The 21,568-nt window shown below is 45.3% G+C and overlaps 1 protein-coding gene across 1 annotated transcript in view; it reads left to right on the top strand.

Annotated features, from left to right (window-relative positions):
• The first annotated feature begins 237 nt into the window (after nt 1-237).
• The window catches only part of FAM184B (family with sequence similarity 184 member B), an 82,086-nt gene continuing 60,755 nt past the window's right edge, over nt 238-21,568 (top strand). The window contains exon 1 of the mRNA XM_058670280.1: nt 238-724. Within this exon, the coding sequence (XP_058526263.1) occupies nt 578-724 (147 nt within the window). The 5' untranslated portion in view covers nt 238-577. The remainder of the gene's footprint in view (nt 725-21,568) is intronic.

A 21,568-nucleotide genomic window follows, 5' to 3' on the forward strand; every position in this document is an offset into this window, starting at 1 on the left:
CAACTCCCGCCTCTGCCTTCAGTGCCACACTCGGAGGCTCGGTTCATGGAGCCGGCTTCCTGGCAAGCAGTCCCCATTTCCCCCTGCACACCGCCAGGGGCCCCTCCCTTGGCAGCCCTGGCTGCCCTTTATCCTTGGCCTGGGATGCCCACTTCGGGCAGCCCAGGGCCTTGCAACACCACGTCTACAAAACTGCGGCCGGGCCAGCACCTCCCCCGCCCCCTGGGACGTGTAGCTAGGAAGCTAGGGATCTCTTCCCTTGCAGCCGAAACCCGCCCCAGTCCGGGAGCTGTGCCCGGAGTCGCGATCCACACGTGCATGGCGCGGACGACTCGCTGCAGGGTGCGGGTGCCTGCAGAGCCAGCTGGCAAAAGAGCTAGGAGGAGAGAAGGGAGGGTGCGCCCAGGAGGCATACGCCTCCGGTGAGCAGAACCACGCGGCAGTGCTGGCGGTGGGACTGCAGTGCCACCTTCTCCCGAGAAAGCCCACACGCGCACACGCGCACGCACGTGCCCACGGCGGGCAGGAAGAAAGAATACAAGCCAGAGAGCCTCTGGGTGCAGAGGGTGTCTTATTGATGGCTTCTGTCCTCAACAACAAAATTCACCCTCCTGGGACTTGCCCGAGTTCCACAGCCGAGGCTCCTGGTGGCACCGCCTGGAGAATGGACTGCGACCCCGAGATGCACGTGAAAATGTGCAAAAAGATCGCCCAGCTCACCAAGGTAAGGCCGGGCACTGCGGACCGGCGAGCGTGCCGAGGCTCGGGGGAGCGAGTGCAGACGCGCCTCCCCAGGGAGGTTGGGGCAGAATCCCGACAAAACTTTGTCAACCCTGAAAGGAAGTGGTCCGAAATCTGAGCTTCTTGACCTTCCAGAGGACCCATGCTAAAGCGGCAGAGACGGGGGCTCCCTGCCAAGGATACTCGCGCAGCCTGCCTGCTGTGGTCTCTGCTTTTCCCAGGCGGGGATGTGATTCATGCGTGTGCGTGCCTGTGTTTGTGGGTGTGTGTGCATGCCCGCGTGTGTGTAGTTTTCCCTCACTAGCTCTGCCCTTGTGATCGTGCATGGAATGTTGTGATTTCATTCAGCACAGTACTTTACAGCTGGGGAGGTCATGTGCGCCCTAATGAAACACTGGATTCGTTTATGCCTCCACTCGATAAATATTTGAGTCATTTGTTGAGTGCCAGCAGCTTGTGTGACAGGGCACCCAACCTGGAAGGCAGCCCAAGCATGGGTGAAGAAGAGCCTGATTCACCCTGTAATTACAGGAGTAGGAAGGACGTTAGGAGGTCAGCCAGCCCCTTGTCCTCCCTCCTCCTAGGGCTCTGCCTACAACTGCCAGGCTGTGGCTCTCTCCTAAAGTCCAGCAGGAAGATGCAGTAGCGCTCTTAGCCTCTGCAGCTTCCCAACGAGGAGCTAGCTGCATGTCATGGTTCCCTCCTGTGTCATGCCTGCAGAAGGGGACCATCCTCCCAGTCTTCTGTGCCTAAGGTTTCAAGTGGGGGGATTTAACCATTTCTGTGGGTTTCCTGTCTGTCTCACAGCCGTCCTGCCAGCTGGAGGTCAGGTTCAGGTGTATAGAACATGTCTCCCTATCACACCCACTCTGTGTGTGTGTGTGTGTGTGTGTGTGTGTGTGTGTGTAGTAACAGGTGTTCCTGCCTCCCCTTGTCTCAACTGTTTGCCAGAAGGAATAAAACCCAACAGCTTGCAATCAAACACTGAAAGCTACCTTCTCATGCCCCTCCCATGGACTCCACAATCCTTGCACATGAAGTGTCCCCAAACCATGCTCTGTTTAAGCCAGGGACTGAAAAAGGGAAATGAAGATAGCCTCTTGAATGGACCCTTGGCATGGACAATTGGCACTATTGACCTAACTTACATTGGTCTAAGTAATAAAAATCAATCCTCCCCCCTCAAAAAACAAAAGCATTTGGCACAGTACAGTAAGACATTTTGTTCTGAAATATTTTTGGAGAAACAAGGTTTCAAACATGGAGGGAAAAGTAGATGACATTACAATATCATTAATTGCTAAATTAGCTCCGTCCGATAATGCATGCTGTGGAAGCAGAAACAAATGGGCAGGAGCAGTTTGTGGAAGACATTGTAAAAGCAAAGACTCCTGAATTCACTGTGAGGTTATGAAGTGTCTGCTATGTACCAGGCAAGGTGCTGAATATCAGTAGCAAAGTAATGATTAACATGTGACACTTAGCCTCAGTGTGACAAAAATGAACAGATGATTTCATAAGAAAATGGTGTCTATTCCACACATTAATATTTATAGAGCACCTATTAGGTGCCAAGCCGTGAAGATAAGGAAATGCAGAGCCAGACATATTTATAGACACATAGTTGACCATGTTTCTGAAAGTATATTCTACATTAGAAATCAGGGTTGAATCTCATCATATCTTGCCTCTACTTACTACTTTTTTGTGTTTATTGCTGAAATTAGAAATGTTAATATTGATATGCCACCTTTCTTGGCTATTTCCATGTCACACTCCATTTTTAATTTATGAATTTGATTTGTGTCCTATACTTTGGAATGTAATCTGTGCGCATTTATTGTCATTACTGATATATTTGGGGTTGTCATCCCATTGTGTTGTATGTTTTGCCTACTATTCTTTCTCCTTTCTTCTTTTTGCTCTATTCTTGTCTTCTGTTGGATTAGTCATCTATATTTAACCGCCTCAGGCTTGCTTTCTGCAAAAGAAGGTTGCTTGCTTTGCCCCTTCCCAAGCTTGTCAGTACTCCCTAGACTTTTTACAGTGTTAGCGTATAAAATAGTTTTTATATAAAACTTAACTAAATTCACTGATGCATTCATTTTTCTTGTGCAAAAATGCTGTCCTATGGTATTCTTTTCTGTAAGGTTCTTAGTGAGGCAGGTGATTTGTTGTATGTTGGAAAATATCTTTATTTGGCTATGACTGTTGAATGATACTTTGGGTATAAAATTCTATGAGTAGTTGTTTTCCCAGAGTTCACTTTTGGGAACTCCCTCATCATGGGCTACTTGTTGGTACTGGTTAAGTATTCTACTGCCAGTTCAATTTTCATTCCTTTACAAATTACCCATCTTTGCTCTTTAATAGCATTGGAGTGTCTGCTTATTTTTGCCATTTAGCAGTTTTAACAACAGGTCTTGGTGTTAGTTTAGCTGTATCCTCTGCAAAAGCAGGAGAGTGCTTTCTACTAAGGAAGACTTGTGTGCTTTCCTTAATTCTATATAATTATCAGTGACTTTTATCTTTAGTGTTATTTCCTGACCACTGCCTCAATGCTCTTTGTTGAAACTGCCATTAGGTGAATTGGGGAATCTGTCCCTTTTATACCTTAAAATTTAAAACAAAAAAAAGCTTGTCTGTTGGAGTTTACTGAATTTCTTGTCTTCCATTTTGCCAATCCTTCACAGGATTGTAAATTGTAGGACTTACAGGATATACAGAGAGGAAGATCTTCCATTCGGTGATTCACTCCCCAAGTGACCGCAACAGCTGGTGCCAGGAGCCTCTTCCAGGTTTCCCACATGGGTGCAGGGTCCCAAGGCTTTGGGCCGTCCTTGACAGTTTTCTCAGGCCACAAGCAAGGAGCTGTATAGGAACTGGAGCTACTGGGATTAGAACCAGCACCCATATGGGATCCCAGTGCATGCAAGGCGAGGACTTTAGCAGCTAGGCCACCGCGCCAGGCCCAAGTAGTCAGTCCTTTTTGTAGCTCAGCTAAAGGCAACATTTAATCTACTTTTTATAAATATTTAAATATCTTCATTGAAGGTGGAGGAAAGGTGAGCAAGTGCTCCCATCCTCTATTGGTTCACTTCCCAGATTCCTGCAGTGACTCTTGGCTGGGACAGAAGCCAGCAGGCTGGAAACTCAATCTAGGAATCCCACATGGATAACAGGAACCCAGTCACTTAATCTGTCACTACTGCCTCCCAAAGTGAGCACTCAAGGAAGCTGGAGTCAGGAGTGGAGCCGGGCATGAGCCAGGCACTCTGATACAGGATGTGGACTTGCTAAAGACGAGGCCAAATATCTACCCCAAGCTTTTGGTCTTGAAAGCATTAGACAAGTTTACCCAGTCCTATCCCTGCACCTGTCCAACTCTGTTTTTGCATCCTCTAGAAAAGCTCCATCTGATTTTTTGTTTTATAGCTCTCTGCGCTACCTCATCCTCAGAATAGGTGGAATCCATTTTATCCAGGGATTTCCCAATGCCAACATCGAAAGAAGGGTGGTCAGGCTGGTGCTATCGGGCTAATCCTTCATCCTGTGTTGCCGGCATCTCATATGGGTGCCAGTTTGTGTCCCAGCTGTCCCACTTCCAATGCAGCTGTCTGCTGGCCTGGGAAGGCAGCAAAGGATGGCCTAAAGCCTTGAGACTTTATGCCCATGTAGGAAACCCGGAGGAGGCTTCTGGCTCCCAGCTTAGAATCTTCTCAGCAATCTGTTGTGGTCATTTGGGGAATGACCCAGCAGTTGGAAGACCATTTCTCTGTCTTTCTTTCCTCTGTGGATCTGCCTTTCAGATAAAAGTGTATAAATGTTAAGAAAGATAAAGAAAGAGGGAGGGAAGGAGGGAGGAAGGAAGGTGTTGCCCAAATGCACCTTTTATTTAAAAGAGGAAAAGGAGTCAGAGTGAGTATTCTTCAGGAACCATCTCTTGAAGTGTAGGCTTACTCTCAAGCACCAGACCATAAGTGAAGAGATGTGGACCCACAGCACCATCTCTCATCTGGAGTAGTTAGAGGAAATGGACCTAGGAGGACACCAGCAGGCTTCTTAATGACAGGAGCCATTAAGAAGTGAAATACCTCCCCTCTCCCCCTGGATCCTCTTCATCACTCTTGCTTCTGTCAGTTTGTTAAATACCTTTCAAGAGCAAAGCTGAATCAAGTGGCTACAACTTCTGCATGTTAGTAAGGCCTTATTTTACACACACTGCGAAACCTTTTACATATTCGCCTTTTGTGTGCACAGCAGTTCTACCTGGGGGCAAGGGAGGCACCAACCATAATGCAGAAATAGAGGATCTGAGATACAGATACAGGAAGAGTGAACACTCCTTCATGCATCAATTTCATTTATCGATATGGATATATGTATGTACACACACACACACACACACACACACAGCTAGGATATCCAGAAACAGGTGTCATTTCCGTATGTATAAGACAGCTAGGACACTTAGTTCCCAGATTTCACTTCCGTATCTATTAGCGAGCTGAGCTAGGACATCCAGAATACAGCATGGGAGGCTAATGTATGGGAGAAGGAAGCTGTATTTCTTTCTTGGCTCAACAGCTAAATCCTTACCTTGCAAGCACTGGGATCTCAAATGGATGCCAGTTTATGTCCGGGCTGCCTCACTTTCTGTCCAGCTCCCTGCTTGTGGCTGGGAAAGCAGTGAAGCATGGCACAAAGCCTTGAAACCCTGTACCCATGTGGGAGATCTGGAAGAAGTTCCTGGCTCCTGGCTTCCCTCAGCTCTGTGGCCATTTGGAGAATGAACCAGCAGATGGAAGATCTGTCTGTCTGTTTCTCTTTCTCTCCATAACTCTGATATGCCTTTCCAATAAAAATAAATCTATAATTAAAAAAATATGAACAACTGCATCCAATGGCTTCAGCCCAAGCTGAATGCTGCCTTGCCTGCAGATCGCCCTAACATAGTTTGTTCCACAAACACTGGGTTCCTACCTGAGGTAGGTTTTGCTTTTTCATGTCCTAAAGCCCCCATGGTTAGGAACAAGGCTTCTTTGAGAAACCAAAAGCAAATGTCCTATCCCTGAAGACTCACTGGTGTGCTTTAGATCCTACTGGATGACCAAGCTATGAGAAAAGTACTTCTTTCTCTGATCCCTTGGGCAACCTGGGAGCATTTTCCAGGTACATCATCTTACTGTGGAGGCTCAGAATATAGTGAGGGATTTCAAAGAGGCTACTAAATGGTCAGAATGTGAACTGACAGCCTGGTCTGTGAAGGTGTCAGCAGCGTTTGAGAGCAGTCACACCACTGTCTCTAACAGAGTGTGTGAGCAGAGCTGCTGCAGAATCGTCTCAGTGTTCAGACTGTGGGAGAAGAAAGCTGAAATACATGCCTTTCTAAACGTCAACCATTGTAGTTAACCTCAGTGCATCCTATTTGCCAAATATTTCTCTCTCTTTTGGCTGTTTTCTAACCACAGCACACATGGTGTGCACAAGAACCAAATGAGACATGGGCTGGGCTGTGCTAGGATGAAGCAGAGGCTGGCACATCCAAAAACCAGGGCTGGGGGCGGGGAGTTAATGGGGGTTATTGCAGGTCGCCCTGACTAGGACATGCACCTGCAGGTATATGTGAGGACCAGGTCTGTGGTGGGCTGGCTGGGGTGGGCCTCAGCACCTGTTGGTTTGCATGAGATATGAGGCTGGGGTAGAACTGACCAGCCAGCTACATCCATCAGTATACGCATTGGCGGGTGAAGTTGACAGACTGCAACTGAACCTGCACTGGCTGGCTCTCAGGGAATCAGACCTGAGGTCACCCCAGCTGAGGTTTCTTTGGGGATTCCCTGACAAGACCACTGGATTCAGACCTTGGCCTGAAACTCACAGGATGTGTAGTCAGACCTCAGAGTGTGTGTGTGTGTGTGTGTGTGTGTGTGTGTGTGTGGACTGGGCCTGCTCAGTTGCTGATATCAGTGTGGTGTATAGTATGTCCAGATGTACCCGGGGGACATGACTAGCTCATCTAGGCCAGTAGGGAATGTCAACTGCCTCATCAGAGGGTGGGAAGAAGAACAGGTTGGACAATTCTGGCCAAGCTTTGCAGCCTGTTTCTGGGTCTGTGGAAGTGCTAAGGTGGACTCTGTCAACCTATAGACCTTGGAAAGGTTAGCTCAGCCTTGGAGCAACAAAGCCAACAACTCTCAGAACTATCCAGACCACTCCAGTCACATCCTCAGAACACTCCTGCCTACATCAGGGTCTCTAAGGTGTCACCAAATGACTGTCCCCAATCCCCAAGTGCTGATGTACTTTGATAGCAAGGAGTGCCCCCCCCCCCACTCCTTCCCTGCAGACATGGGAGAAAAAACATCTGAAATATTTCTCTCATCTACCTTCCTCCGTGCCTGAACCTCTCCACCGTAATCAGAGGCCCACATGGGCATGCATCCCTCTCAACTTCACTGTTTCCCAAAGTTTCACTTGTTTCCCAAAGTTGCTGCACCATTTTCTATTCCACCAGCAGTGTCTGAGGGTTTGATTGGATTTGAGATCACTCTGGCCACTTCATGCAGGAAGGATTTGAGAGGAAGGCTTGGAGAAAGTCTGGACTAACAATAAAGAAGTCAAGGCATGTTGGCAGGGTTTAAGGACACTCAAGGTACAATTCATATCTTTATAGTGGAATGCAAAGATCACTATGTGTGTGTGTGTGTGTGTGTGTGTGTGTGTGTGTGTGAAAGAGAGAGACTTTACATCATTAATTGTAGTGTTAATTTGACAGATTTCACAGATAAGGCTTGTTAAGATAGATCTGCAGTTTTCAAGTCAAGAATCCTAAAGCAATCTGGAAAGGAGCTGTTTAGATGTCCCCGAACTAGCTAATTCAAGCAGGAGGGTGCTTTCAGAGAAGTGTATGGAGTCAGTGAGTGTAATAAAACTTCCACACCCTTAAGGCTTGGCAACTAAGGCTCAAGTGACAACTTACTGTTGAGGACGGCCCTGGCACAGGCATCCTCCCCTGTGCCTTGCAGCACTGCCTGGGCTCTCAGTCCCGCAGAAGAGCTAGCTTTATTCCAAGCTACTGGTATGATGGCTTGACAGCAATCCTTGATCCTTTGTGTGGCTCCTCCCACACAGGGAGGGAACGGCAATGAACATCTGTCAATCTTTGTATCAGCCCAGCACTGGGTTACACCCAGCGTTTCATTTGATTTCCTTATTTGAGTGAAGCCTCACAACATATCCCAAGGAGAAAATTTCTCCAATTACATATGAGAAATATGACCTCTTTTAACTGGGAGTTTAAAAACCCTCTTTGAATGAGCAGGTTAGTTGATATTAGCCATAGAAGAACTAAGGAAAAAAAAATTACAAGTTTAGTCCCAAATGGTTCAATGACTCTCCAGTTGTGTTCATTTTTATTCTTTCTTAATTTTAATTTATACTCATTCATATGAAAAGGGTGAGGGCCCAGCGCGGTAGTCAAGTAGCTAAAGTCCTCACCTTGCATTTGCTGGGATCCCATGAGTGCCGGTTCTAATCCCGGTGACCCTGCTTCCCATCCAGCTCCTTGCCTGTGGCCTGGGAAAGCAGTTCAGAACAGCCCAAAGCCTTGGGACCCTGCACCTGCGTGGGAGACTCGGAAGAGGCTCCAGGCTCTTGGCTTTGGATTGGCTCATCTCCGACTGTTGCGGTCACTTTGGGGAGTGAATCTTTGGACAGAAGATCTTCCTCTATGTATATCTGACTTTCCAATAAAAATAAATCTAAAAAAAAAAAGAATGAGAAACATCCCTTGGAAAGCAAGTCAACTTTATTTTAAAGATAACTTCATGTAGACAGTATATTTTTCCTCAATATTTCTGATTTTATATTAAAGGATTGCTCTTCATTACATTTCCACCTATGTATCCAACCTTACATTCTACTCTGTATCCAACAGTACTATCTCTGATAATGTATGTTACTTGGGTAGGTTTCTGGGATACAGGAAGACACAGTCTCTGGTGTCTGGTTGTGCTACTCTGCATGAAGTGGTAACTTTGATCGCCAGAACTTTTCCAAGCATACCCCAAAAAATACACTACACTGCCATTCAGAAGTTCTGCATTCTCAGGTTAAGCTGCTTTGCCCAGTGAAGGAATTTGTTTATGCTACAATACTTTAACAGTTACCCACAAGTGGTTTCAGCCTAAGATCTCTGCAGTTGGATTTTTAGGAAGCCCACTAATTGAAATTCTCCTTCCTCACTGAAATCATCAGGTGAAGGGCTGTTTTGGGACAAACTTTATTTTAAAAAAGGATTTATCACCTTGTTTTATAAAAAATATTTATTTGTTATTTATTTGAAAGGCAGAATGAAAAAGAAGGAGAGGGGGAAAGAAGAAACAGGGATGGACCCAGTGCCATGGCTCAGTAGCTAAATCTTTCATGCACCAGGATCCCATATGGATGCTAGTTCATGTCCTGGCTGCTCCACTTCCCTTCCAGGTCCCTGCTTGAGGCCTGGGAAAGAAATAGAGTATGGCGCAAAGCCTTGGGACCCTGCACCTATGTGGGAGACTGGAAGAAGCTCTTGACTCCTGACTTTGAATTGGCTCAATTCCAGCTATTGTGGTCATTTGAGGAGTGAACCAGTGGACACAAGATCCTTCTCTCTGTCTCTCCTTCTTTCTATAAATCTGTCTTTCCAATAAAAATAAATAAGTCTTTAAAAAGGAAGAAAATGGAGGAAGGGGCTAGTTGGGTGGGGAAGTAGAAAGAGAAAGAAAGAGGGAGACAAAGAGAGACGATATGGAAGATCTTTCATTTGCTGGTTCATTTTCCAAATGGCTAAAACAGCCAGGTCTGGGCTAGACTTAATCCAGGAGCCAGGACCTCCACCCAGGTTTCCTGCATGGGTGGCAGGAACCAAAACTGGCAGACTACCATCTACTGAATTCTCAGGTTCAATGGTAGGGAACTAGAATGGAAGTGTAGGTGCTGGACTTGACATTCTGATATTGGATGCTGGAATTACAAGTGGTGATTTAATATGCAGTGCCATGATGCTGGTCCTCCAAAATGTCACCTTAACTGGTTAATATTTGAAATTGGGGGCCCGGCTTGGTGGCCTAGCAGCTACCTCGCCTTGAACGCACTGGAATCCCATATGGGCGCCGGTTCTAGTCCCGGCTACTCCACTTGCCATCCAGCTCCCTGCCTGTGGCCTGGGAAAGCAGAAGAGGACAGCCCAAAGCATTGGGACCCTGCACCCACATGGGAGACCTTGAGGAGGTTCCTGGCTCCTGGCTTCGGATCGGCGCAGCACCAGCCAAGGATTTCATCTGGTAATTCAGATTTTCAGCACCTCCAATAATGTGACAGGGTGCCAGTAGTACGTACACTAGCAAAACTCCTGTCTGTTCACAGTACTGAACCATCACTGGAAGCAAGTATGTCACTGTAAGTGCCAGCAAGTGCAAACCCAGAGGAACCCCCATAAAGGAGAGAAGACATGGACTTCAATAGGCCTGCCAGTTAGAGGTGCAGCTCACAGGGCCTCCCTAAGATGAGAGATGATCAGTGCACTGCTCTGGCAGTAGGCACATCTGATTAGCTGCAGGCTTCTGATTTAAAGACTGAATCTGAAGGTTGGAGGCCCGAGCTGAATTGTTCCAGGCAGTCAAAGAAAGGTTAGTGAATCTCCCAGCAGTTCCCTTCCATCTCTCCTCATGTTGTGTTTCGTCTCTGTAGGCATTGACCTATTTGAAAGAGTCAGGAGTTAGCCTGCTTGGTTTACTCACCTCTGTGCTCTGGTTTTGCACTCTGCTGATAGTTTTGTTGTGATTAGAATGACAGAAACATTTGTAGGTGATGGCAGAGTATGCAACAGATAGATAGGAGTTGGGGAACAAAGGCAGCAGGAGATTTGATGTCTTCATATGTGGAAAGCAAAGTTTGGCTAGGTTAATAAACCCAAACCAGCTCCAAGGAAATGAAAAAGACCCTATGTTCTAGTTTTTGTTCAATTTCCAGCCAGGGGAGTCTGCCCTTGAAAAAGCATGTCCCTCCAACATCTGCTATTCCCTGCACTTGTAACCTCATTAATAGCATTTTCTCCAAGACCCAGAAATAGCAAAGTCCATTAGAAGGCTTATCATTAAACACAATACAGCTCTTTATGTGGGAGAAGGATGGCCTCTGAGTAAGAGTCCATTAGGACTGTGGGCTGGAAAAATGGGTCAGCTTTCTTTTAAAGGAGAAATTAATACAGCAGGCAAGAGCCAGCAGTACTGCCAACATTCAGCTTGCAAAGCTTTTCCTCTTTGTGCTGCCAGAATGTGTCTGTCCAGACTTACTATTTCTGTCTTTAGGCCCCTGGAGCAGGGTCCATTTGTCTTGAAGAAGACTATGAAATTATCTGGCAACAGCCTTAATGAATAGAAGGAACTAGAACTGAGTATAAGCTGGGTGGGTCGGTGAGAGAGACAGATGCAGGGGCTCAGTGTAATCTAAGACGGGCCTCAGGAAAGCAAAGCTGATCAACAACACATTCTCTGACCTCTCTCCCCTTTGGGGTTCACAAAGTCAATTCCATGAGATGTGATTGATTGCCAAGTCCATAAGGTGCTGTCCCCAGGAATAGTGGGACAGAGAACTTTGTTTCCAGTGGCAGAGATCAGTGTGCAAAGGGTCTATTCAGTGTCCAGTCTTCTCTCATCACAGTAGGCAAGCTAAAACAGCAGGCATGGAGGGACCTTGGTAGCTGGGCTTTACAGGTAGTGGACAAATTAGCAATGAATAAAATGGAAGCTGGGACATGAACTTTCTCTTGAGAGTAGGTAGGGCTGCAACATCTATTTACTATTCTGCAGGCTAGAACTCCAAGATGAAGATGTCTGCAGGGTTGATCTCTGGTGCCAGGAGCGTATCTTCCTGACTTGCAAGGAGTTGATTTCTTACTGTGTCCTCATCTGGCCTTTCCTCTAAGCACACAGTGGAGACATAGAGTCCTCTGGTTTCTCTCTAAAGGACTGGAGCCCAAACTTGACAACCTTATTTAGGTATAACTACCTCCCTAATGGCGCTATCTCCAAATACGGTTGCATGGAGGTTAGGCCTTCAGTGTATGAATTTGGGGGAGAGAACACGATGACAGTGTGACAGCATCACAGGGTTACTTCCAGTGACTAGATAGCCCCCTGGTTGGTCCTAGGAACCCTTGTTCTCATCTAATAGGCAAAGTGCCTACCTGGCCTGCTTGTCTCGTGGATACTACATGGAGAAAAAGAAATAAAAATTCTTGGCTCTGTAGGGCACACCAGGAGTGCAGTTAATGTTTACTTCATCGATTGCAAAAGGTGTCTTCATTAATCTCTGCCACCACACTCCTTGCTCCCTGTGCCTGCTAGTCCTGGTGCAACAGCTGTTTCTGTCCTTGTGTTTTGTGCCTCCTCACTGCTGCTCCTGGGTCCCTTCTCCCTGTGCCTTCTTGGGACGAGGGCCTCCAGTGCTCACCCCTGCCTATTACTGCTGATGCTCCTGCAATTCTAGCTCAGCAATCCATTCTCCTGGTCAAAGCCATAAGGGGCAATTTCAAGCTTTCCGTTTCCTTAGTGTCTGAGGTTTCACAGAGGCTGAGTCAGACAACACGCAAGGGCTGCAAGCCCTAGCTCCCCTTGCTCCCTTGACAGTGTGCCAGGACTGCAGATGGCTTAGGGAAGGCTTTCTCAACCTGGATACAGCTGATGTTTTCAGCTGAATAATTCTGTCTTCGTTGAGGGCTCTGTGCTGTGCGTTGTAGAAAGTTTGACTGTATCCTGACCTTGAACCTCTACATTAACAGTAGTCCTTTCCCAGTTATACCACAGACTATAAAATTTCCTTTAGCAAAAGGGAGTTGGAAGCAAACTCTTCAGAACCAACAATTTTAGGGTGATGTCTTTGTTCAGGGTGGAAGTGACCTTTGGCAATACCTTTGAAGAGACTTCAGTCCACTATGGCAGGGCTCTCCTGAAAGTCCTAGGGTCCTCTAGAGAGAGGGAGTTTCTTCCAGGAACTTTGACAGGTTCGTAAGCAGATTTGCAGCACTGTGGTGGCTCTTGCTGGTGAGTCAAGTTCGTGAGGGGAATCCAGATATCAGGGCCCCATTTTCCCAGTTATCCTTCAGGATTCTACTTTCTCTGAACATTAGAAAGGGTAATTTACACATAACCAGCAATACCTAATAGTGTTCCATCACCTGCCCTGTGCCCAGGAGATTTTTTTTGTTTATTATGAGAGAAAAAGTAATATAGAGAGACACACACATATACAGAAAGTGAGCAAGGCAGACAGAGACCTCAGGACAGCCTGAATGGCTTGGAACCTCAAGACCCCAGTTGGAGTGATTGGTTGATCTTGAGCTTTGTCAAGAGCATCAGTTCTTCATCTAAAATGGATTAATTAATTGATTTAGTAAAGGATGTATTCATTTTCATATTCTCCAGAGGGTTGTGATTTAGTGAGCTTCTGTATAAGAATTCTGAGCATGAGTGAACATTTACCCAGCAGTTTAGACACTGTTCAGGACCCCTGCATCCAATGTCAGAGTTGCCAGTTTGAAGTCCTGATTCTGCTCCCAATTCCAGCTTCCTGACAGTGCGCACCTTGGAAGGCAGTAGATGATGACTCAAGTAGTTGAGTTCCTGCCACCCACCCACATGGGAGGTCCAGATGGAGTTTCTGGCTCCTGGCTTCTGCCTGACCCAACCCAGCTGCTGCAGGCCTTGAGGGGAGTAAAAGAGTAGATGGCAGCACTCTTGCATGCATATTCTCTTTGTGTCTCTCAAATAAGTAAAATAAATAATAGGAAACAAATTTTAAAGGAGAATTCCAGGCGAAATGACTGTGTCATGGAATGTGGAGATTTTGGGAACAATAAAGAGTGATACAGGAAAAAGAAGGCAGCTGTGCCATCAGTCAGGTGTGAGTCACATTGGGCTCCAGCACAGTCTATCTGTAGCATCTGAGAATTACCAACCCCTGACAGATGTTGGAGCCAGTACTCCCCTTGGACTCATCTTGGCCTGACATGCAGGGTAAATGACAAAGCAAGTGGATGAAAAACACCGTGGAGATTGGCTGGAAAAAATTTCTTGAATGACCTTTAAGAACTCAGGTGTTCACTGTGCACCTCAGACTGTTTGCAGGGATATGATGCTTTATATTGTAATACTCCCATTCCACAGCTGAGTATACTGCCCTGCAGCCTGTACAGGTAGACCTTGGATAGTGGAGGAATCTAGGCAGGGTTTAACATGGGACAGTGTTCACAGAAGCCAGACAACAAGCCAATCCCTAAAGAGAAGCGCAATTGTGGTGTAGGAGGCACAGGAAGGAACTGAAGGCAGCCCCTGAATATCTGAAAGGTGGATGGTGTTGGGGTTCCCACTCTGCATTTCACAGAGTAGCAAAGTCGTACTTCCTTTGAATCTTTTCAAAAAGTTTTATCTATTTCTTTGAAGGGCACATTTACCAAAAGAGATCCTCCATCCACTGGTTCACTCCCCCAAATGGCTCTTCAAAAGCCAGGGCTGGGCCATACTGAAGCCAATTTATTCCTGGAATGTAATCCTTGTCTTCCATGTGGGGACAAAGGCTCAAGTGCCTGGGCCATTTTCTTCTGCTTTCCCAGCAGATTAGCAGGGAGCTGGGTGGAAGTGGAGCAGCTGGGCCTGTAACCAGTACTCACAAAGGATGCTGATATCATAGACAACAACTTAACCCACCATGCTGCAATGCTGGGCCCTCTTTTGAATCTTAAAGGATAGGATAATAAAACTGACCTCAGATTTATACTGTCTCTGTGATAAGATAAGCTGAAATTAAAGCTAGAATTATTGTCATACCTGGGCTAAGTTCTAAACTGTCTCTCTTCCCCCCACCATCCTTTATGTTAATTTCTATTAAGCTTCCTTGATTTTCTTACCTCCCTAAATCAGGTCAGTAATCTGAGCAGAGAGAGAAGATGAAGTCAAACTCACTCTCACTGTGCCAGTGCTCGTCCCAGTAGAGGGCCATAGAAAGAAGAAATGTGTTGTGATTCCTGAGCAGTGCGCAGCTGTCACTCAGGCCCTTCCCCGACTACGTACCATTTAACAGCCTCCAAGATCCAGATTTATCACCCTTTTACCTCACTGTGGGAGCACTCTCACTTATGCAATAAAAATGACAGATCAGCCTTCCTCAGATGCTTCAGTGGGCACCAGAGGTCAAACCATCTCTTCCTCTTGCCTTGGAAAAATCGCACCTGTCACATTTCTAAAACAGATGCAGAAGTTGGAGCTGGGAAAAGGCAGCCATCTAAATTATCTTCACAGCAGCCAGTGATGAGTTACGTCACAGCCTGTACTAGGTTACACACACCCAAGCTCAGAACAATTAGGGATCATTTGAACTTTTCACCATTATTGAACTTACGATCACTGATGGCTAAATTGATGGCTAAAAACATGTGGAGGCTCTCTTCTCCACTACCGCAGTGCTGGCGACCAACTCCCTTCTTCACCACCTCTTCTCTTAATAAGTTAAGGATCAAGAAATCCTGGCCAAAAAAAAAAAAAAAAAATCAGATGTAACTCCAATGTATGCTTAAAAAATGTTAAGGAAGGAATTTTTTTGTTTGCATTACCAGCAACACACATGAACAAATTTACAAACTTGCAATATATAGGAGTTAGATCTACAGCCTAATACTTTACCTATACTTTTGTGATGAGAAAGATCCTAAAGAGTGAAGAATTATAGAATTATATTCATTCTCTTCCTTTCTCTCTCTCTCTCTGTCACACATACACACACCCATCCCCCACCCCACCCCACCCACACACACATCCTTAAAAATACATTATTTTCAATGATTACATCATTGTTGGTGGTACTGTTGCTACTATTCATGCTGGGGTCCTTGCAGTAGGTGTGGAGGACACGAAGGTGTGTGGAGAACTGTTCCACTGCAGGCAGGGCCGCAAGGAGTTTCCCGCTGCATGGCAAGGCCTGGTGGATGTCTCTACAACCACCTCAATGCAGCTCCACCCCACAAAAGAACTCAGTAATCCATTCAGGCACAGGCATTGTTTACTGCTGCAGAGTTGGTTTTTACTATGTTACCTTACGTAACAAGAAGCTGCAGATAGTTTCCCAATGGCTCTTGGGTGTTTCTGCATCCCAAGGGTATCATAAATATAACGTGCTCTCCATGTTCTTACCCTTCAGTTGCTGGTGGTTTCTCCCCTCAGGGTTACATTTCCAAGCAACACATTGAGATAGGATAATATCTGTTAAGCACAAAGGTTATCTTTTTCACTAGTCCTTCAAGCAACTGTCTCTTTGGGTGCCACTGCCCATGATGAGGTGCAATGTCTAAGATGAAACCAATCACTAATAAGGAGAATAGGAGTGCCAAGGCGGCGTAGAATAGCCATAATTAGATAGAATTTATCTCTGGTAGTCCCTGGGAGGGGGAATAGCTGAGCAAAATTGGGGTCCTGTTGGCAAGGAAGACAATAAAAGAGTTTTGCGTAAGCATGATCAGGTCAAAGAAACTAAACAATGTAAATTTAACATTGGTATTAAGTGGAAACTATGTATTTTCCATTACAACAATGATTTGCAGTCAGGGCCCGTATTTCTCCAAAGGATGTTTGGCAACATCTAGAAAAATTTTTGGTTGCCACAAATTGGGGGAAACTATTGGAGTCCAGTGTACTGAGGCCAGGGTTGCCGTTAACCCTGCTGCAACATATAGGGTCTCTCGCCACACCTAAGAATTATGGGGCTAACATGTCAACAGTGTTGATGCTGAAATGCTGCATTAAAATATGAGAATATGAAACACAATGAATTGGGAGAATTAAACTACTCTTATTAACATTTATAAAATGTTTTATCCCAGATTTTGTATTTTTGTCACACCAGTTTACCAGCATCTGTTGGAATTTAGGTGGTTTGTTAGAATAAAAGAGGGTAAGGGGAATTAAATCAATGATTTTTGCACACGATAAAGATTAAAGAAGAATAATATACAGGAGTGATATGTGTATGGCAGAACAGGTGCTACCTAGGCTGGTGCTGATTAAAAATGGTACAGCCATTTAGCCGTTTTAAAAAGTAGCTCGACATTATGTTTGGTTGATCTGAAAAACACTCATTTTCTCTCATCCTCAAATTCTAAGAATATCTCCTAAGGGAAAAATCAAGACTGATAAAAGTTTTAATGCAAGCTTTCATTCTAAGCACCATTATTCACATGGAAAATAACAGAAACATCCAGCAACAGACTAGTACAAAGCAATAAAATATGATTGAGTTTTATATTGGAATTAAGCAAGGCATCCATAAAGGAATAAGAGACATGTAAAAATGAGAAAGAAAAATGAATGTGTATCATGGTCATAAATATGAAGATACTTTCTTTTTAAAATATTTATTTGTTTGTTTGTTTGTTTGTTTGGAAGATAGAGTTACGGAGAGAGAGAGATCTTCTATCCCATAGTTCATTCCCCTAAGCGGCTGGAGCTGGGTTGGTCCGAAGCCAGGAACCAGAAGTTTCTTTATTCCTACTGGCTATGAAAATTCAGGACAATAGACAATAATGTTTTGCAAGTTGATTTGCATGTGGGGCCAGCAGTAAGTCCACTGTGCCGAAAAAAGAAATACATGATATGAAACATAAGTCTCCTGTGAGGTTTGATGATACAAAGCACCTGAAGGCCTGGAAATTGGCTCCCGATGGCAGATTTCACTTATAAATACCAGATAACTATAATTGCAAAACCACTGACTCCTCTCTCCTAGGCAGCTTCCAACAGGGAAGCCGCCACTCTTGCTTGTCTGTTGTAACACAAACAATGAGGGCAGAATGGCAGTAGCCCTCTTCCAAACGAAAGATTGTGCATTTACTTTTAAGAAGAGGGTAAACAACAGTGAGGCTGGTTTTTAAGGCTGCAAGGAAATATCTCTAACCACTTTACAAATATGCTGTGAACTGCAAATATCTACATGTTCTATATATGTATGCATAATATATACCTTATGGTATGAGACAGTTAACATATGCCCATTTGTTTATAGTTCAGCAGACAGTTTATATGAGCACCTGCTTTGTGCTAGATACTGCATAGGGTACAGAAAATGCAAAAGTGAGATGAAGAAACCTTTCTTTGCCTGGGGCTGGGTTTAGCTACAGTTAACAGAAAATCACAACATATTAACACTTTACCAAGTTAGAAGGTTATTCCTCTTTTGCATAAGAGAGGTCCAGAGATGGACAGAGGTTGGAATGAAATATGCATGGTATATGGAGTCAAACTCTTTCTGTCTTTCTTCTTTGCCTTGCTGCCCTGACTAGGACTCAGATGTCTGCCTGGCAACATCCAGGATGTTGCCTAGACATCACAGATGTCAATCTTCTGTATAGAAGTGGGGAGCCATAGGAGGGCTTGATATTCACCCTCGAGACAGAATATAAGATTTCCTCTGCCTGGAAGGGGTGCTCATGGTCAGTGGGGAAAGGAGGTCTGACAGAAATGAGCACACAGAAGCTTCCAGAATCAAATCCAGTTGGGAGTACAGGAATCAAATAATGTGAATACTTGGATCCTAGCCCTATATAGGGAAGTCAAGCCACTTGCCTAAATTCAGGGGACAGTGCCATGTGGGCACAGGACCATACACTGCAGTAGAAAGAGCTAAGCTTTGCGAGTCAAATTTGGATTCATGTCCTCTTTGTGTCTCTGTTTCACTTCTATAACAAAAGGAAACAATTTTATATATATATGCCATTATATAAACTCCACTGCTGGCATAAAGCAGTCATTAAAAGGTTTTGATGATGATGATGATGATGATGATGATGCAAGGGTCTTTGTATTTATAGCTGCAGGGCAGGTCTCTTTAACTTTCCCCCTCATATCTGCACTGATCTGCCTGGGTCTTCCTTTCCCACCAATAACAAGTTTTTCCATGTGATGGAGAATAAGTCCAGGATCACTAAATTCACATCCTTCCAACTCTCAGAGTCAACAAGAGGAGGGAATCCTTACCCCCCCCCAGCCCACCTCAGAAAGTGAACCCCCAGGAAGAAGTGTGCTTGGCTGGATAGGTCACACACCCATCCCATGCGAGTCATTTCAGAGAAGTGGGTCCTGCTGTTGGCCAAGCCCAGTGTACCTACTCAGTCCTGTGGCCAACGCTCACGATCACTGCAGATGGTCCTGTGGCCAATGCTCACGATCACTGCAGATGGTCCTGTGGCCAGTGCTCACGATCACTGCAGATGGTCCTCTGACCAATATTCACGATCACTGCAGATGGTCCTGTGGCCAGTGCTCACGATCACTGCAGATGGTCCTGTGGCCAGTGCTCACGATCACTGCAGATGGTCCTGTGGCCAGTGCTCACGATCACTGCAGATGGTCCTGTGGCCAGTGCTCACGATCACTGCAGATGGTCCTGTGGCCAATGCTCACGATCACTGCAGATGGTCCTGTGGCCAGTGCTCACGATCACTGCAGATGGTCCTGTGGCCAATGCTCATGATCACTGCAGATGGTCCTGTGGCCAGTGCTCATGATCACTGCAGATGGTCCTGTGGCCAATGCTCATGGGGACACCTGCTGTCACTGTAGTGCCTGTGTTGTTCAAAGAGAAGGGGTCTCCAACTTCCTAGCTGTCCTGCCTTTTGTTCTCTGTGCCCTTGCCACTCTAACTATAGGGCTCCTGGCCCAACACTTCCTCCTAAAAATGTGGTGTGCAGGGTATTAATTGATTTTACTGATGCTCTTTGATATGCAGTGGGTGCCAATAAACACATAATCAGTGAAAAACGCATTTAATACACATCATCTGCTCACAACCCATGCTTAGTAGTTCCTTCCACTAGGGAGTTGGTTCCCTTTATGGTCACAGGGTTGGCCGAGAATTGCCTGGGAGCTGACTCACTGCCACTACCGAGACTGGAAGGAGGTGATCATAAAGCATACAAGCAGCCTGGGAAAGGACCCAAATTCAAAACCCCAGTTTCAGTCTGAAACAAGAACCCCACCTTATATCTTATGCAAAATCAACTCCATGTGGATCAAGGGTCTGGATCTATGATGTGGTACCATCAAATTACTAGAGGAAAACACTGGGGAAAACTCTCTAAGACATCGGTATAGGCAAAAGTTTCTTGGAAAATACCCCAGAAGTGAGGCAATAAAAGCAGAAGAGGGCTGTTGTTGTGGCATAGTGGGTACACTGCCATCTCATGTGGACACTGATTTCCTCAGCTGTTTCCCTCCAGTTCCCTGATGGTACACCTGGGCAAGCAGTGGAAGGTGGCCCAAGTTCCTAGACCACTGCACCCATGTGAGAGACCCAGAAGAAGCTCTTGGCTCCTAGCTTTGGTCTGGCCTAGTCCAAGTTCCCCTCAGCCATTTGGGAGAATAAATGGCCGTCTTTCTTTCTGTCAAAATTTTTCTGTCTAGGTAAACCTGACAATCAAATGAATTTTTAAAATTATTTTATTTTTTTTAAAAAGGCAAGAATAGACTAATGAGATTACACCCAGAGAAGAAGCTTTTGCACTGCAAAGGAAACATCAAAGTAAAAAGGAGACTGACAGAATAGGAGAAGATATTTGCAAACTGTGTAAGTGATAAAGGATTATATCTAGGATTTATAAAGAAATCAAGAAGCTCAACAACAGCAAAGCAATCCAATTAAGACATAAGCAAACGGACATGAAATAGCATTTTTTAAAAGATGAAATTCAAATTGACAGCAGACACATGAAGAGATGCCCAGGATCCTAGCCATCAGGGAAATGCAAATAAAAACCAAATGAGGCTTTATCTCACCCAATTTAGAATGGCTATCATCCAAAAGTTTAAAAAACTTTGATTTTTGGATATTTGTGAGGATAGGGGAAGAGGTATCCTCATACACTGTGTGGGGTGGGGGAACTGTAAACTATTATGAAAGACACCCTGGAGACTTGAAATCTGAATATAGATTTAAACCCAGAGATCTCACTCCTGGGAATTTACCTCAAAAAGTTAAATGAAAGAGCTATCTATACTTCCGTGCTTATTGCAGCCCAATTCCAATAGTTAAGATATAGAATCTGTCCAGATATCCATCAACTGATGACTGCATAGACAGAGTGTGACTTATAAATTCCATAAAAATACTACTCAACCATAAAAAAGAATGAAATCTTGTCTTTTGCAACAAAGTAAATGCGGCTACAAGCCATTGTGCTCAGTGAAATGCCAATCCCCAAAAGACAGCTATCATGGGTTTTCTCTGATAAGCAGCAGTTAGTTGTGAATTTAAAAGTGCAGGGAGAATCAAGATGGAGGAATAGGGTAAGGGCACACTTACACACATGGTGACTCATTAGCCAGGGTGCAGCAGAGAGAGCACATTTCAGGAACTAGAGGACAGGATGATGGCAGAGGTGCACTTGGGGACTGGTGAACTTGGGAAAGCCAACAGAGACAAAAGCGCGTGTTGAAGCGACCAGATACCCCAATGGCAGTCAGCAAGCAGCGATCTGAGCTCCACCGATGGCCAGAATTCCACCAGTGACTGTAGATCCACCAGCAGCCAAATGAGAAGGGGAGTTCACTGGGAGCGCAGGAGGTAAGGCAAAGAACTGCCCATCCTGCTGATTTGTTTGATTCGACCAGGAGCAGAGACAGAGTAGTGCACCCCAAACAGGTGGCACAGGAACAGGGTGGATTTCACAGCCCAGACCCCCCAACAAAGCCATCTGGTGCCATTTTGTGTGGGAGGCAAAAGCTGGGGGCACTAAGCTGGGGGC

The sequence above is a fragment of the Ochotona princeps genome, chromosome 11 (assembly GCF_030435755.1).
Source record: "Ochotona princeps isolate mOchPri1 chromosome 11, mOchPri1.hap1, whole genome shotgun sequence".
Taxonomy (NCBI): domain Eukaryota; kingdom Metazoa; phylum Chordata; class Mammalia; order Lagomorpha; family Ochotonidae; genus Ochotona; species Ochotona princeps.